Source organism: Phoca vitulina, unplaced genomic scaffold, assembly GCF_004348235.1.
Source record: "Phoca vitulina isolate PV1807 unplaced genomic scaffold, GSC_HSeal_1.0 scaffold7, whole genome shotgun sequence".
NCBI lineage: Eukaryota > Metazoa > Chordata > Mammalia > Carnivora > Phocidae > Phoca > Phoca vitulina.
In genome coordinates this window covers 24580483-24597152 of record NW_022589710.1, presented here as the reverse complement: position 1 = coordinate 24597152, position 16670 = coordinate 24580483, and the positions used below count along the sequence as shown (strand labels likewise).

At 37.2% G+C, this 16670-nt stretch overlaps 1 protein-coding gene across 3 annotated transcripts in view; it reads right to left on the bottom strand.

The window, feature by feature from the left end:
- The window catches only part of ATL1 (atlastin GTPase 1), an 81669-nt gene that overhangs the window by 8552 nt on the left and 56447 nt on the right, over window positions 1-16670 (bottom strand). For all 3 annotated transcript variants that reach the window (XM_032405070.1, XM_032405071.1, XM_032405069.1), the window contains exons 8-10: window positions 6082-6174; window positions 4859-4997; window positions 138-265 (exon numbers count right to left, since the gene is read on the bottom strand). In XM_032405070.1, coding sequence (XP_032260961.1) covers window positions 138-265; window positions 4859-4997; window positions 6082-6174 — 360 coding nt within the window. The remainder of the gene's footprint in view (window positions 1-137; window positions 266-4858; window positions 4998-6081; window positions 6175-16670) is intronic.

The following is a 16670-nucleotide window of genomic DNA, read 5'->3' as shown; positions in this document are numbered from 1 at the left end:
TCTTGGGAGTCTAATGATTTTTTTATTTTTATAGATTCCTCATAACTTTGCCCCCATATTATAGAGTCTATAATTTTTTTGTTTGTTTCAAGGAGGAACTGCATTCTAAAACAATGCTCTAGAAATGAGAGTGATACCTTGAAGTACTCCACCAGACCTCGGCAGGTGATTTTGTTCCCATTGATCTCTTTAATATCTAGGCTCTCAGGACTAAGTAGCCAAGGAATGAGTATTTTCAAGTTTTTGATGAATTCTTCATCTATTTCTACAAGTAAAACACATTCATCATTATTTTAAAAATCCAATCCAGTCCTCCATGCCATACAATAAAACATCCTTTGATTTCCTCCATTTCTTCCCCAGTGATAAAGCCTTCCCTCACTTTCCCATCATCTAAACAACTCCTGCAGCCAGCCCACTTTTCTCGGGTCGGTGATCCTCCTTGCCTAAACTTCTACTGCTAGTCTTTACTTCATTACATATTTACTTATCCTCCACCCATAAAATAGCTTTCTTGATGTTAAATGTTAAATAAATATTTTATACCCTATTCACATAACCATTTAAGTATTCCGATGTACTTAAGTTTGTTGGTGGTTTTCTAAATGGGGAAAAGGCCAGATACTTACTGGCTTATAAGATATATTCCCTCCAGAAAATGTTATGCTAAAATTGCTGTTTTTAGTGTACCCACCTTATGAAAAGTATATAGAACTGGGTAAGGTGTGATAACTAGAACTCAAGTTCAGAAGGATAGTGCTGGTGATGCCACCTCTGCTGGTGAAACTCACCAGTACAAATTAACATGGCAAGAGGCGGCCATGGAGGCAAATCAGAGGATGCCTGAGTTGTTCACCTATCATGTTTAGGACATTTGATTACACATTCCCATGTTCTAGCATTAGGCTTAAGCTTAACCTTACATATTTAGCAAAGTAACACAGAAAATACATCTTCAGAGAAGTCTTTTGAACAGTGATAATTTCTGAAATCATTAGTTCAAAAGATACAGAAAAACACAACCTACATAAAAAGCAAGATATGTCCAGAGATTTGATATCTTAAGTAAATGTAGTAACTGCCTATAATTTTTTTTCTTTTTTTCTCTTTTTTTTATTATGTTATGTTAATCACCATACATTACATCATTAGTTAACTGCCTATAATTTTTTAAAAATCTGCATTTCAGCAGAGTCACTGAGTTTTCAGGCTTCGGGACTGGTGATTTCTGAGGTCTTAAGAATAAAGATTCAAATTATGTGATTGTGTTTGCATTTTCCTTGCTTGCTATTACAACCCCACTATACATTGAAATACCAATTTACATAAGAATTCATGTTTCTCTTCTCTTGCTTGCTGCTTTTATGAGATGTATAAGCATAATGTTAGAAACCCTTCAGACTTATTTTACTTCATGTTTTGTACACCTCTGAAATTTTAGTGCCCATCTTTTATGAGTACTTGTAGAGGAGTTTATTTAAATGTATTTGCTGTTTGCATTGTACCAATTTTTACTGAAAATTTTGCTTTGTATTGTATTTTGATTTATTCAAATTTCTCATTGTGGTTGCTTTTCTAGTTAGCAATATGCACTAATACTACTGGTGTTGTGTTATGTTACCACGTTCCGTGTTCTGTTTTGCTGCCTGCTGTGCATCTGTATTCACTGATATTAATAGGTTTCTTTTTTGCTATATGACTTTATGGGTTTTTTTTAGCATTTGTAGAATATTATTATATATCTAGAATGTATGAATTCTTCCTGAATTTCCGTATAAAACAAAAACCTTTCTCATTATAAAACGACTTTAAAATCACTTCCAACACACGTATTTAAATTCCACCCTCCCATTCCCTTATTGGAATGGAACTGGAATGGAATAAGATACACCTGTGTATCTAATGCACCAGCAAGTGTGGTAATTATCATTAACGTAACCAGGATATAACCACATATTTGGATTAAAAATGTGTTCTGAAGGTGGCATGAGCCACAGTCTTTGTTCTCACTGAGACTTCCAATTTTGGATTCAGAAAGTACGAACCGAATATTCATAACATACACAGGTGGTGAGCTCTTGCTAACAATATTAGTTCAGCACAGTAAACACATGACCCAGAACATCTGCAGACCAGATCAATTTACAGAGGTGCACTAACTAGCTCTGGCCCACTGCAAGAGTTCAAATAAACGTGTGGGTAGATGATTATTCGGGATGATGTTATGTTTCCATCATTTCTTCAAATAATTTTTGCCACAAGAGTAAAACTTTGCTAGGAATTCAGGGGCTGGGCCAAAGTGGTTAATCTGTCACAATCATTGGGGACATGATAACATTCTTTCTAAGAACTCTGCAGGGCAGATGCACTGGTTTAGCACTGCTGTGTAAATCAACCAAGAAGATATTTTCTCAGGATTACCTTCATCAGAAACACCTTTTTAAAAATAATTACCTTGCAATGGTGTTTGGCTATGCTTCCTGAAGCCTAACTGAAGCTGCTAAGGAAGTATCTCCACAATTTATGATGTGGTTACTGGTCATTCTACATGTGGTACTATAACAGAGAGCAACCTCAAAAAGAAAGGTAACTCCTTGTTAGTTAAAAGATTCACTACGCTAAAAGAGGTATTCATTGGGCACTTAGAAAGAACTGGTTGAATGTAGCATGAATGAACCTGATCCTTTTGATTTCCTATGTGGGATGTCATTAAATCAATAGTTAATTTGAATCACAGTATTATAAGTTTCATATAATATGGGAAATGGTAAGACAATTTCAATAATGTGAAGGACCATGAACAATATAGTAATTATAACAATTTGGCAGTGAGCTAGAAAGTTATTTCTACAAGTCTGTGAAAGAGTATGTGAGAATTATCATCAAAGAACAATTTTTGCACAATTGTTTATTCAGAGACATTTCTTCCCTAGAGGAAGAAAGTTATTCAGATGCCAACCCTCTGGAAAACAGGACAGCCAGTGGACAAGACATCCTGGATACAAACCACATCAACTTATAAGATTCAAAATGGGATGGAAAAACAATGTGGACAGCTGACTTTCAAAACTGCCCAAGGAGAAACTGAGACTAAGTAGAACATTTTGGCAAACACAGAGATACAGCAGGAGTCCTATAAAGCCTCATCAAAATGCAACTTTGATGGGCACCTGAAGCTGGTTTTCATTTCTTTTTCTCTCAGGCTAACCACTTTGGTAAACTCATAATTTTGGGGTGCCTGTAAAGCAGTTGTGTGGGTTAATATATGTTTAGACATGTGAGTAAAATTTGATGGGAAACAAATCCATTAAAAAATGCAGTTCTATATCTGTGTGATTTGTCTTAAATTCTCTCCCTGAGCTCTTTCACTGCACAATGTGTCCGTTAATTTAAGAACCGTAGCTGTACACTACAAGGACGGAACAGCCAGAGTACTCATTGTCCCAGTAAAGGACTGTTGTTGAAGGCCTGCCCCTCCCGGCCTGGTTACGACTCCCCAACTCCAGAGAAGAAAGAGGGGCCTTGTGGGAGCCCTCTCTTTATGTCATTTACTCAAAACCCACTGAAGGCATTAGGTACCTACACAGTATCAAGAGGTCTGTGCTCACTGGTGGGCTGGAATTCGTAAGTGATAGTGAAATGAAAGAATCCTGCCGTTCATGCATTAATATGTACCTACTGCTATCTGTTCTGTTTATATAAAATGGAAGAAATAATGCTGATGATTGAGATACTTGGGATTCTATTTATGATATGTCATAGTTGAATAGAGGGCATCTGAGTATAAATGCCATGGATACAGGGGGAAAAAATAGGTTTGCTTTTCAAACCTGCCAGTTCCATAAAGGTGGATAGATGTTACGTTGTTCTTTTTTAAGAGGAATGTTAAGGCCCTTTGCGAAGAGCTGTGCTGGAAAGCTTGTTACGGCCCTGCCTCACCAACCCTGGCACAATGCAGAATGACCACAGTAAGTTAAATGTCGGAGCTCAGTGGCACGGGTACTCACTGCCAGGTTTATAAGTAAAAAAAGTCAGAAATGTCTTTGTACTACTTTGTATTAATTACAAAGCAAATATCTAAAGACCTGGTGATTATTTATGAGGAAATACTTCTGTTTCTTCCGACCCCTACGTCCACCCCATCCCATCCCTTTTTCTAACAAGTTGGGTTGCTTTGGAATCTTAAAATGTTAGTAATGCCTCTGTTTGACAAGCAAACACTATTATTATACTATTAGTATACATTATTTCAAAAACACTCTAGTGCTTTTGGGTTTTTCAGAAACTGGTCCTCATTCAGAAGATTTCATTTTTAGTGAAGCTTTTAATAATTTATAATTAAATTCTTCAGTAGCTTTTTTAAAGAGCTTGAGTTCAGAACTATGCAATGTTTCTTTCGATCTCTAGTTATATAACTTATAACAATAATTATATAACTTATAGCATTTGAATAATATAGACATCTATTTTTCTCCTCTAATGTAAGTAAGGAAAATTTAACAGGAAGACATTAAGGAGCATTTCTCAATGCACAGAGGTGAGCAGGAACCTCTGTGAAAAGGGGAGAGTCACTGCCTCCCAGGTGAACACAGGATTTTGCCTATTTTCTCCGTGTATGTATTCAGTACCCATAGAATCCTACAGTTCATCAAGGAGGTGTGCTCCGGCACCAGCCCAGGACTCCCAGTTCTCTTGAGAATTTTTAATCATCAGCCTCACATAAGTGGATAACCTAAATTAGCAGCTGTAAGCTCAGTAGATAAAATGACAATTTTATAACCAGGATAAGTAATGTAAACATATTCATTAAAAGACAAAATAAATAAATAAAATCTTTAAAAAAAAAAAAAGGACAAACCTTTCAGTTTTCCATCAAAGTTTGGATTGGTAGCTACTTTTAAGCCAGGATGAGGTAGCAGAAAACAGGAAATTTTGGTGAAACAGGAATGGATGTGTTTTCGAACGTTCTGTAGTTCTTCGTGCTGGTTCCCTGAGACCTGCAGCAAATCATTCTAAAGTTTAAACTACTTTCATCATAAACTGAACTCCAAAAGAATTCTGTGACATCTTCTATTTGCTACGTCTGTCTGGTCCCACAATGATAAAAATGACATGATAGGACTGGTACTAAAGAAAAAATAAAGTGTTGGGTGAACGGCCATATCTAAGTATAGCATACATATGGCATTATTTTTAGAATTAACAAATGTTTACTCTTATGCTAACTCAGATGGGCCTTCCCATTTTTTTAGTACAAATTAATGGGGTTTTATTCTAGCTAGTTCTTACAAATTCCACTTTTAATTCAAGTACTCATAGGAAACATGAATACATCATAAGATATTCCTACCTTCTTTTCAGGAGATACTCGACAGCCTCTTGTCACCTGGTAGGTATACATTTAAATTCTAGAAAGGCATCTGAATAATTGGGTATTTATAAGCTAAATTGTCCCCATTTTTTCAAATGTATTTCACAGTTAGTTAATAGTACAACTACCCTAAAAGTAATTATAAACCTAAAAAGATAAGCTGAGAGATCCTGATTATCAAGAAACCTTATTTAATCTTGATTTAAAAATTTTTCTCAATAGTTATTTGTTGTGATATCTGTCCATTGTAAGCAATTCATTCAATATTGAACTATCCTGACATTGAAAATGGAGAATCCTCTAATTTCACTTCTGTGAACTATTAGCAAAATGTTCTAAGACTGACTTTGGGGATTTCAAAATTAGATATTTCTGTTAAATTGACTTTTAAACCTTTACTAAAACATGACTCCAGATTTTTGTACTGTCAGCCTTGAATGGATTTAATTATTCAAATTAACAGGTTTATCGTTAGGAATAAATCACTGTTTTGTAAATATCTACAAAAGAATTATCTGTATCATAATTATTGATAATATTTAAAACTGTAACTCTGAAAGTATTGTATTAAATACCAATCTTTGTTCGTAGAGACACTAGAAGGGTCAAATAAGATTATATCTAATAAGTATCCATTCCGCAAATCATTGCAACAAAAATAATTCTATTCACTATTGGTGAAATTTCATGCACCTAAATATCTAACAAACCTTGAGGCGTTTCTCCAAGAATTTGGAGCCACCTTCAGCTCCATATGAAAATTCGTATGGGAAACTCCAATCCCGAACAAGAAATATCAGACTCTAAGAAACAATAAGAAGAAAGGATTGATAAGGGGACTTTAAATGGCCTCCCTGGGCTTTATATTGAAACCAATTAAACACTATTATTATCATTTGAATAGAGTTCTACACCACACTGTAGAATTATAAAAGCAAACATAAAACCTTTGAAAGTTTCTGAGCAATCTCTTCCCTATGAGATCATCCTTCCTGTTCCCACTAAGTGAAAAGAGAAAGCTGCCCCAAAACTCATTGTAGTCACATAGAGCCATTAAGCCTGTTTGAGGGCACCTCCGTCTCTTATCTCTTGGTGGCGTGCATTCATCTTGGCAATTTGGGGACAACTTTTTATGAAGACTCAAGTTTTATTTGAGGAAAGTTTTATCATCTCTTTAAATATTTTTCCTCTATTACATTTGTCCCATTCTCTTCTTCAGAGGCTCTCAGTATATATACACGGTATGCAGGCGGGTAGGAATCCAGGTTTTATGGGGCCCAAAGCTTATAAAATCTGTTGGGGGGAGGGCTCAATAGGAAAAAGAATACATAATTGGGCTTGAAAGTGAACATTTATTTAGAATGAGAAAAATAACAAATTACAAATTAATAAAAAGCTGACGAATATGCAAACACACAAATCCAGAAAAAAAACTAACATATCTTTGTAATAATTTTTTTCCTACTGTTTTTGGCTGCAAATGATTTGATCACTTCATCGTATGATGATTTCAAAATACTCTGATAGAAAGCTAATTCAATCTGTCCTCTAACAAGGCCACATTCTTTATCATAAAAAATTATTATTATTTTTTAAAGATTTTATTTATTTATTTGACAGAGACACAGCGAGAGAGGGAATATAAGCAGGGGGAGGGGTAGAGAGAGAGGGAGAAGCAGACCTTCCGCTGAGCAGGGAGCCCAATGTGGGGCTCGATCCCAGGACCCTGGGATCATGACCTGAGCCAAAGGCAGACGCTTAACGACTGAGCCACCCAGGCACCCATAAAAAAATATTATTGATAGTTTAGAAATGTTTCCATTTCAAAACTTATTTGTAATACCATGTACATTTTTAGTTTCCTCATCTGTCAAGTACGGATATTAATGGAACCCACCTCACAGGACTACTAAGTGAGATATGTATAAGGCATCTCTGGAAGGGTGCCTGCACATAGTTAGTGCTGTGTTAGCTATCTGATTTTTAATTTAATGGCCACATATTTTAGCAAATGGATAGACCATAGTTTATTTTGCCATTATCCTAGATGTTTTCCAGTTTTTCTATTATTCTAAGAAATGCATTGATAAACATCCTTGAAGCTGAATATTTGTTCACATGCAGAAGGACTGGATTTTATCAGGGACTGCGTTTCCAAAATTAGAACAATCATTAGAATTATTTGGGAAACTTTTAAAAGTATAGAATTCTTGGGCCCCACCCCAGACCTCTTGAAACCAAAGTAATAGTAGTTTTCCTTTAAGTGCTTATTATATGCCAACCACAGTGCCAGGAATTATACACATGATATTTCATGCATTCCTGAAACAGCCAAGAGACAGGTTATAATTTATGATGCTTTTCAGAAGAGATAATCTAAAAAGCCCCGCCACCTGACATTAAGGACTTGGCCAAAGGCACAAAGAGATGGAACAGCTAGCATTTAAACCTGGGCTACTTCAAAACCCCTGCTGCACTGGCTCAACAGGAGCATCAAACATGCACTGTAGTTTACAGTCTGACGTCTGCTAAAAGCATGCTTTTTTAAAAAAAACATTATTTATTTTAGAGAGAATGAAAGAGAGAAAGCACGAGTGGAAGGGCACAGGAAGAGGGAGAAAGATTCCCAAGCAGACTCTGCTGAGCACGGAGCCAGACGTGGGGCTTGATCTCAGGACCCTGAGATCATGACCTGAGCTAAAACCAAGAGTTGAACACTTAACCGACTGTGCCACCCAGGCGCCCCTAAAAGCATGCTTGCATTTATTTATTTATTTATTTATTTATTTATTTATTTATTTATTATTTATAAGATTTTATTTATTTGACAGAGACACAGCAAGAGAGGGAACACAAGCAGGGGGAGTGGGAGAGGGAGAAGCAGGCTTCCCGCTGAGCCAGGAGCCCGATGAGGGGCTCAATCCCAGGACCCCGAGATCATGACCTGAGCCGAAGGCAGATGCTTAACGACTGTGCCACCCAGGTGCCCCTAAAAGCTTGGTTTTTTAAATTATTTATTTATTTATTTATTTATAAGATTTTATTTATTTGACAGAGAGAGACACAGCGAGAGAGGGAACACAAGCAGGGGGACTGGGAGAGGGAGAAGCAGGCTTCCCACTGAGCCAGGAGCCCCATGAGGGGCTCGATCCCAGGACCCCGAGATCAAGACCTGAGCCAAAGGCAGACGCTTAACGACTGAGCCACACAGGCGCCCCTAAAAGCATGCTTTTATATAATTAAGAGATACTTCAAATTTTAGTTTCTGAAAAAATGTAGGAAATTGAGAAAAAAACCAGTAGTTTTTATGAAATTAGCTATCTTTAAATGGTCTTTCTAAAAGTTTTATACCTTCTGAGCTTCTAACTGAATCTTTATTTTAGTCTTGCTTATTAAAATGTGTTGATATGCCTTTTTAAAAAAGATTTTGTTTATTTATTTGAGAGAGAGAGCATGAGGTAGGAGAGCAGAGGGAGAGAAGCAGACTCAGCACTGAGCGGGCAGCCCAATGTGGGGCTCAAACCCGGGACCCTGAAATCATGACCTGAGCCAAAGTCAGACACCCAACTGATTGAACCACCCAGGCGCCTTTGTTGATATGTCTCTTAATTCTCTTTTAATCTCTAGGTTCTTCCTCCATTTCTTCTTTTCCCTTACAGTTTATCTATTAAAGAACCTAGGACTTTGACCTGTAAAGATTCCTATAACCCGGACCTTGCTGACTGCATATTCACAGGCAGTTCAACATGCTCTTCTGTCCTCTGGATTTTCTGCAAATTGGCAGCTGGGTACAGAGCCTTGATTTCAGGTCATATTTTTTTGGCGGAGTGCTCTTCTATCAGAAGGCACACAGTTTATGATTATCTCTCCTTTGGTGAAATTATGTCATCTTTGCTTATCTGAAGTTCATTTGTCAGTAGCTTTGTCATTAAGGGCTCATAAAAACAATATTCTTTGCATCCTTACGTGTTGATAAGTTTGTGACCAGTTATAACAGTTGTGACTTTCTATTTGAAAGTCAGTTTTGCTGAATACAAAATCCTTGGCTCACATCTTCTCTCCTGAAACCAGGGGCACTTCTGGGTTTGCACTACGGACTTTTTAAATTTAATTTATTTTATTTATTTATTTAGTGTGTGTGTGTGTGTGTATGTATTTTCTGGGGAAAGGAGAGATTCTTTTGGAGAGGAGAGTTTAAAAATACTGCTGGGGCACGTGGCTGGCTCAGTCAGTACAGCATGTGACTCTTGATCTTGGGGGGCTGTGAGTTCGAGCCCCACTTCAGGTATAGACATTACTTAAAAATAAAATCTTAAAAAAAAAAAATATCCCTATCCACTATCTTAAACAGTCCACTGCCTTTAAAAGATGCCCATTTTTGTCAAAATGAAACATAATAATTTTATAATTCAGAACATTTCTACCTAAAATATGTTATTTTGAAAACAGAGATTAGCTAGGAAGCAATTTTTGAAAAACAGAGGTTCATGAACCAGGATAAATGAAACCAAGTATGTGGATTTGGCTATATTTTGCATTTTTCTTGGAGAATTTTAGTTTCATTTTTTGGTGTTTTTCACTGGGCATCTTCCGACTTAGGGAGATATAATAAGATATATTAAGGACCATGTGTAGCATAGGATCAAATATGAAATCTTATTTTCTGAAATCAGTAATCTATATTCTAGCTATCCATCTATCGGCAGTATCAAATTCCCAAGTTCTCTGCTTAATGCTCCCATCCAGAGATGTGCTGGTAAACTTGCTCTCCCAGAACAACAAAATGCCCTGATTTTGTAGCATTTGACCATTTCTGTGGTGTAAATATGCCCATCATGGCTGATTTCAAGCTACTAGCAATTTAATAGTTGGCTTCTATAATTCCTGACCATTTACTAATTAGCTCTCATGAACTGGTAGAAGCCAGCTACAGCACACCCACCCGCCCCATCCCCTCCCAAGATAATTTGCTTTATATTTAAAATGTATGGAATTCTAGGAATCTCAGTCCTTATGTCAAAGTCATCAGTTTTTCCACAATGCTGAATCTTGATTTGTTCATACATACAGGTAGAGATAAAAAAATATATAAATTATCCTAATTTGTTCAGATAAAAATATTTGAAGTCATAAATACTTTTTTTAATGAATTAATTCCAGTCAGCAAATGGGGCAAATAATGGGACCTATGCTGTGCATATCCCACCAATGATCACATATATTTTTCTTAGTCATCAAAAACATTATAACCTTTGTTAACTTCCCTTTGGGGGCTATATCCTCCAGGAAATTATTCAAAAAGATGTTATAGCACTACGATGAGTGACAGTGAAAAACTGAGAAAAAATCCAAATGCTCAACAGCAGGAAAACAGTTACTCAATTTATGGCATATTAATATGATAACATATTAATAGCTATTAATATTACAAATACATGGAATATATAAATACATGTGTTGATTATGTCAGAATAAAAACTTATATAAAATAATGTTATTAGCAATATAATGGTAAATGTATGAGCACCTCCATTACAAATATGTGAAAAAAACTCCCAAACTCCCAGGAATAGACTAACTGTTCTAAAGCCTTAGAGCCAGTAAATACCTGAGCTGGTTTTTAACCACTTAATCAATCAATTTCAGTTCTAATTTCAGTTTCAGATAACAACTAAACACAGTTTAGAACTTGTTTTAAACCCATCTAGCAAAGTACAACTCCAATCAACAGCCCACTGAACGTCAACCGATCAGTGACAGCCTCATACTTTAAAAGTCAGTTAAGTAGTGCAAGACTCACTCCAGAAAATTCACTAAGGCTGATGTCAACCCATTTCTCACCTCTATAGCCAGCAAAAAACATACTTCTGGGGGCGCCTGGGTGGCTCAGTTGGTTAAACGACTGCCTTCGGCTCAAGTCATGATCCTGGAGACCGGGGATCGAGTCCCGCATCGGGCTCCCTGCTCAGCAGGGGGTCTGCTTCTCCCTCTGACCCTCCCCCCCTCATGCTCTCTCTCTCAAATAAATAAATAAAATCTTAAAAAAAAAATACTTCTGTATTCAACAACAAAAATTTTAAAACCAACATCAACCCATTCCTGCCTCTGTAAACCACATAACTTCAAAACAAATTCCTAAACCTTATATATAATTGTTAGTTTGCTTTGCTCAGTGAGACTAAGCCTCACCAGCATATCTCTTGTACTTAATAAAGCAATAAATTCAGTTTTGGGGGGCGCCTGGGTGGCTCAGTTGGTTAAGCGACTGCCTTCGGCTCAGGTCATGATCCTGGAGTCCCTGGATCGAGTCCTGCAACGGGCTCCCTGCTCGGCAGGGAGCCTGCTTCTCCCTCTGACCCTCCCCCCTCTCATGTGCTCTCTCTCTCTCTCTCTCTCATTCTGTCTCAAATAAATAAATAAAATCTTTAAAAAAAAAAAATTCAGTTTTGGTTTTTGTATTAGATTTTGAGTGATGGTCTCATCCTTTGACAGTTCTGGAAGTCCCTCACTTCGCAGCAGTCACCTCAGACTAAGGTGAATTCTCCTTGTCCCTTGTTCCAAAATCCCATTTGTCCTTCAAATTTATTTCCAGTTGAATAGGCCTCAACAATTATCTGATTTAAGTTCTGATTTGTTTCATTGAGCTCTTGTCACTGATTCATTTATCCTAGGATTTTTGTTATAAAGACCCAATAGGTCGGGCGCCTGGGTGGCTCAGTTGGTTAAGCGACTGCCTTCGGCTCAGGTCATGATCCTGGAGTCCCTGGATCGAGTCCCGCATCGGGCTCCCTGCTCGGCAGGGTGTCTGCTTCTCCCTCTGACCCTCCCCCCTCTCATGCTCTCTCTCTCATTCTCTCTCTCAAATAAATAAATAAAATCTTTAAAAAAAAAAAAAAAAAAAAGACCCAGTAGGTCTTTATATTACAAATACCTAGGTCTTCATATAAGGTCATCAGTTCTAAGTCTTTGTATAGGACAATTCAACCTTTAGTTTTGGAAGAGTACTCATTTGATAAGTAATTAGACCTAATTTTTGTATAAGGTTATTAGAACTTCTGGTTTGGAGGTGTACCATTCAGTAAATATTTTTGCTCTTAGCCTCTTTATGCTTTTGCTGCTTGCTTTGCCTTCTTTTGCTTGACAATTCATACAAAGTGTTGTCTCATGTATTTTTCCTTTGTCTTGAATTGTCTTGTGTCGCTGAATGTATAGGGAAGTGGTCCAGAAAGAACAGATAAAGGCATAAATTTAGTAAGTCTCCAGACCAATCAAGATGCCCCAAAGACTAATGATTGGAGGCCTGTTAAACTGGCAACAAATTTACACAAAAGTAATTAGTCAAACTTAGCCTTGGAAGCCCTACAAAACTTTTAAGGGGACACTCAATCCTGTCAATTTGTGAGTCACGGTGCTTAGTCCATAACACAGGATCAATGACTATTAGACTATTGATTATACAGCACTGTCCTGAACTCTGCTCGCTTGAGGAACCAAGCTGTTTTTCAGAGCACACACTTTTGACCAACTTGTTACAGGCCTGTATATATCAAAGCTGGACCCTCCTCCTGGAAAAATGTCTGCTTTCTATTTGTATTGCACTATAATCCTAATTATTGCACTTAGAAGAATAAATGACGTTTTCAAAAAAATTCAGAATAACAGTGGTCATTATGGTGATCTTTGTACATGTCAAAATAAATAACTAATACAGTTAAGGGGAGCTCTATAAAAATTAAGAGATATAATATCAAACACTCATTAGTTAGCCTCTTTAATTAGTAAACTGTGACCTCAAAACAAAAGGCTGAATCCAAGATCTCATCTCTCAATTTGACTCTCTTACCTACTGAGATACCTTGTATCTCTTTCAGTTTTATCTTCACCACTCACTTCACCCCTTCAATCCCTTCTGCTCCTTCCCCTGACCCCCTAAATGATTTCCGCAGGACTTTTTGCAGAAAGGGACTGGCCACGTTGCCCCAAACAACATCAAATTGCTAAACCGCAAGGCTCTATAGAAGCTGAATTTAAACCCTGGTCTAGAGTTGAGTTTCAAGGAATTTCTTTAACCCAAGAACACAGAAATTTGCTGCATAATTTAGGATTTTGTTAGATACTTACTGACCTGAATTATCAGTCCTGTTCCAACTAGTTCACTTAATTGTTAGTCCCTCAGATGGGGAAAAAAATGGTTAAGAGCAGTAGGGTAAAAAAAGACCAGGAGAACATTTAAACAACCCAGCTCTTCAAAATAATAATAATAATAATAATAATAATAATAAATTAAAACATTTTAATAGTCTTTAGAAGGCAAGAAAAATAGACAAAACACCACATAAGGCCATTTCAGAAGACTTTCTCTTAGAGATTAATGGCCAAAGATTCAAGGTTGTAAACAAAATAAAGATCAATTATAGGAAATGTTATAAATAGACTTCAGGAATTTTCAAACAATCTTCTGGGTATCTAGCTAAAGTAAATGGAACCTTGTCTTCTCTTTTTTAAATGGGCTCAAACATAAAATACAGGAATCAGAAGAAAAAAGCTTGAATGAAAAATCGTCGATTTAAAAATCTCCAATATATAGGTGACTTTTCAGAGGGGCTTGAATACTTAGCAAAGTGGAAATCAAAACAAATCTGTGGCCCTCCAGGTAAAAAAAGACCAAAATATCCTCTATTCTCTAGGAATCAGGAACCTACCCATAGCGACACCTATAGACATAGCAAGCAAAAAATCCACTTGAAGAACCAATGTCCTTTATGGGCTAAAAATACCTACAATGTGTATGACTCTAAAGAGACTGAAGGGAGGACGCCTGTGTGGCTCAGTTGGTTAAGCGTCTGCCTTCGCCTCAGGGTCATGATCCCAGGGTGTTGGAATCAAGTCCTGCATCGGGCTCCTTGCTCAGCAGGGAGCCTGCTTCTTCCTCTGCCTGCCGCTCCCCCTGCTTTGCTCTCTCTCTCTCTGACAAATAAATAAAATCTTTAAAAAAAGAGACTGAAGAATCTCTTTGAGCAAAAATCACCAAGGACATAAGCAGAAAAGTTGGAGAAGAATCTAAAGGAGTCCAGATTAATACCTTCCAAATTACATAAATCTTTTTTTCACATATATTAAAAAATTAGGCCAGAGCAGGTATTAAATTACAACATGCACACATCAGTGACTCATTGCCTTTTGCAGCCTATCTCCTGAGCCAGTAGCCAAGGCTTATCCTCTTGCCTCAGAGCAGTTCAATCTTGTCTAACTACTTGAAGCATCTTCAGACTCTGTACTAGGATCACCTTTAAATCTGATGGTACCATATACAATCACTATTGCTAACCGAAAACAACTAACGTTTTTCTGTTAGTCTTAACTAACGAAATATGTTATTTTATTCTTTTTGTATCACCGCCCAGCAACTAATACTTTTTTTTTTTAGACTTTTTTTATTTGACAGAGAGAGACACAGCGAGAGAGGGAACACAAGCAGGGGGAGTGGGAGAGGGAGAAGCAGGCTTCCCGCCGAGCAGGGAGCCTGATGCGGGGCTCGATCCCAGGACCCTGGGATCATGACCTGAGCCGAAGGCAGACGCCTAACAACTGAGCCACCCAGGTACCCCCCTCCTTTTTTTTTTTAAGTAGGCTCCACACCCAGCGGGGAGTGCAATGCCGGGCTTGAACTTACAACCCTGAGATCAAGACCTGAGCTGAGCTGAGTCAGATGCTTAACCAATTGAGCCACCCAGGTGTCCCTAACAACTAATACTTCCAATTCAGAAACTACTACGCTTACCCACTGAAAGAGAATTTCATGATTGTGTTTCTGCAGTTCAAGAAGGGGCCATGCCCAGTACAAATATTTTGGACACTCTCACACCAACTTATGACTTAATACTGTTTATGGATCTTATCTTAAAAATGTAAAGAGGTAATACTAGGATGGATATGTAATAGCTATACCAGATCTTGAATCCAGGTCTTTCAATTTCAAGTCCAATGGATTTACTTATATGCAAACTATATACAATCCCAAATAGGTATATGACAGCATAATTAGCAAACATTAATTGAACATCTGCTGTATGAACTTAGGTGTACTAGACTAAAAAAAGCAAACTACAAAGCTCCTGCTCTTAAGGTATTTATAATTTAGTGAGATGGGATGTACACATTCAAATCTAAGACTACAAGATATAGCTGAGTAAGTGCCTAGGATTAGGGGGAGGAAGAGAAGCACTGAAGAGTGGTGGAGTGCCGGGGTGTTGAGCCTGTGGCCTACCTATGAATGTAGGTTGATGAGCAGCTCTGCAATTTAAAGAGATTACGTGACCAGGGACAAGTTTGTCAACTACTCTGTGCCTTAGTGTTTCCTCATCAGTTAAAAAAGAGAAAGAGTAAAGAAGGAACATTATTATTTATTTTTATATAACTATAGTGAGTGTCATTTGAATAATGTAAGAAACATACTTAGCACAGTGCCTGGCACAAATAAATGCTCAATAAATTATTCTTGTTATACAAGTCTTCTAGACATTTCAGGTACCTAAATGTGGACATTGGGAGAATCCTGCTGTATACCACTGATCTGCTTCTATGTGGCCAGATGAATATTTATTCTGATTCGTACAGCTTTTGGATCACCCAAATTACTCTCTGGACAGAACATGGGATAAGGTAGCTTTCTCAGACAGTTGTCCTTTTTCTCAGCCCTACCATCGTATCTTTTCCTTTAATTTACAGCCCGACCAGGCAAACAACAGCCTTTCATTTTCTCAGTGAAGTCATGTATTTCTCTGGTATGACTTGGTAGTTACAGTCATCATAGATCTTTGACCAAGAATATTTTACTTTAAAGTAGTTGAAATCACTATCAAAGAATTTATTCTGTAGATGAACATTTTTAAATCATAGGAATAAAGGATCCTTAAATATAATTAAGTAAACCAGAGTAAAATAATTCCCAATTTTCCATATGTAGGCCCAATCTGAATGAGAAATTGTGAGAAACAGGAGGTTTATCCTAATACAACAATATATTATTATATGCCTCCTCTATTGTTATTTTCTACCAATCTTCAGTTTAACCATAACACTGGCATGGACTGAGCTGCTCACTAATAATTACATCTCCACCAAAAGAAACATGAAAAGTTGAGTTTCATCTTATCTCACAAAGAGGATTCAAATCTTTTTTTCCCCCAGCTTCACTGAAATATAATTGACATACCACATTGTGTATGTTTAAGGTCTACACCATGATGATGACATACATATACATTGTGAAACGGTTACCACAATAAGGTTAGCTAAC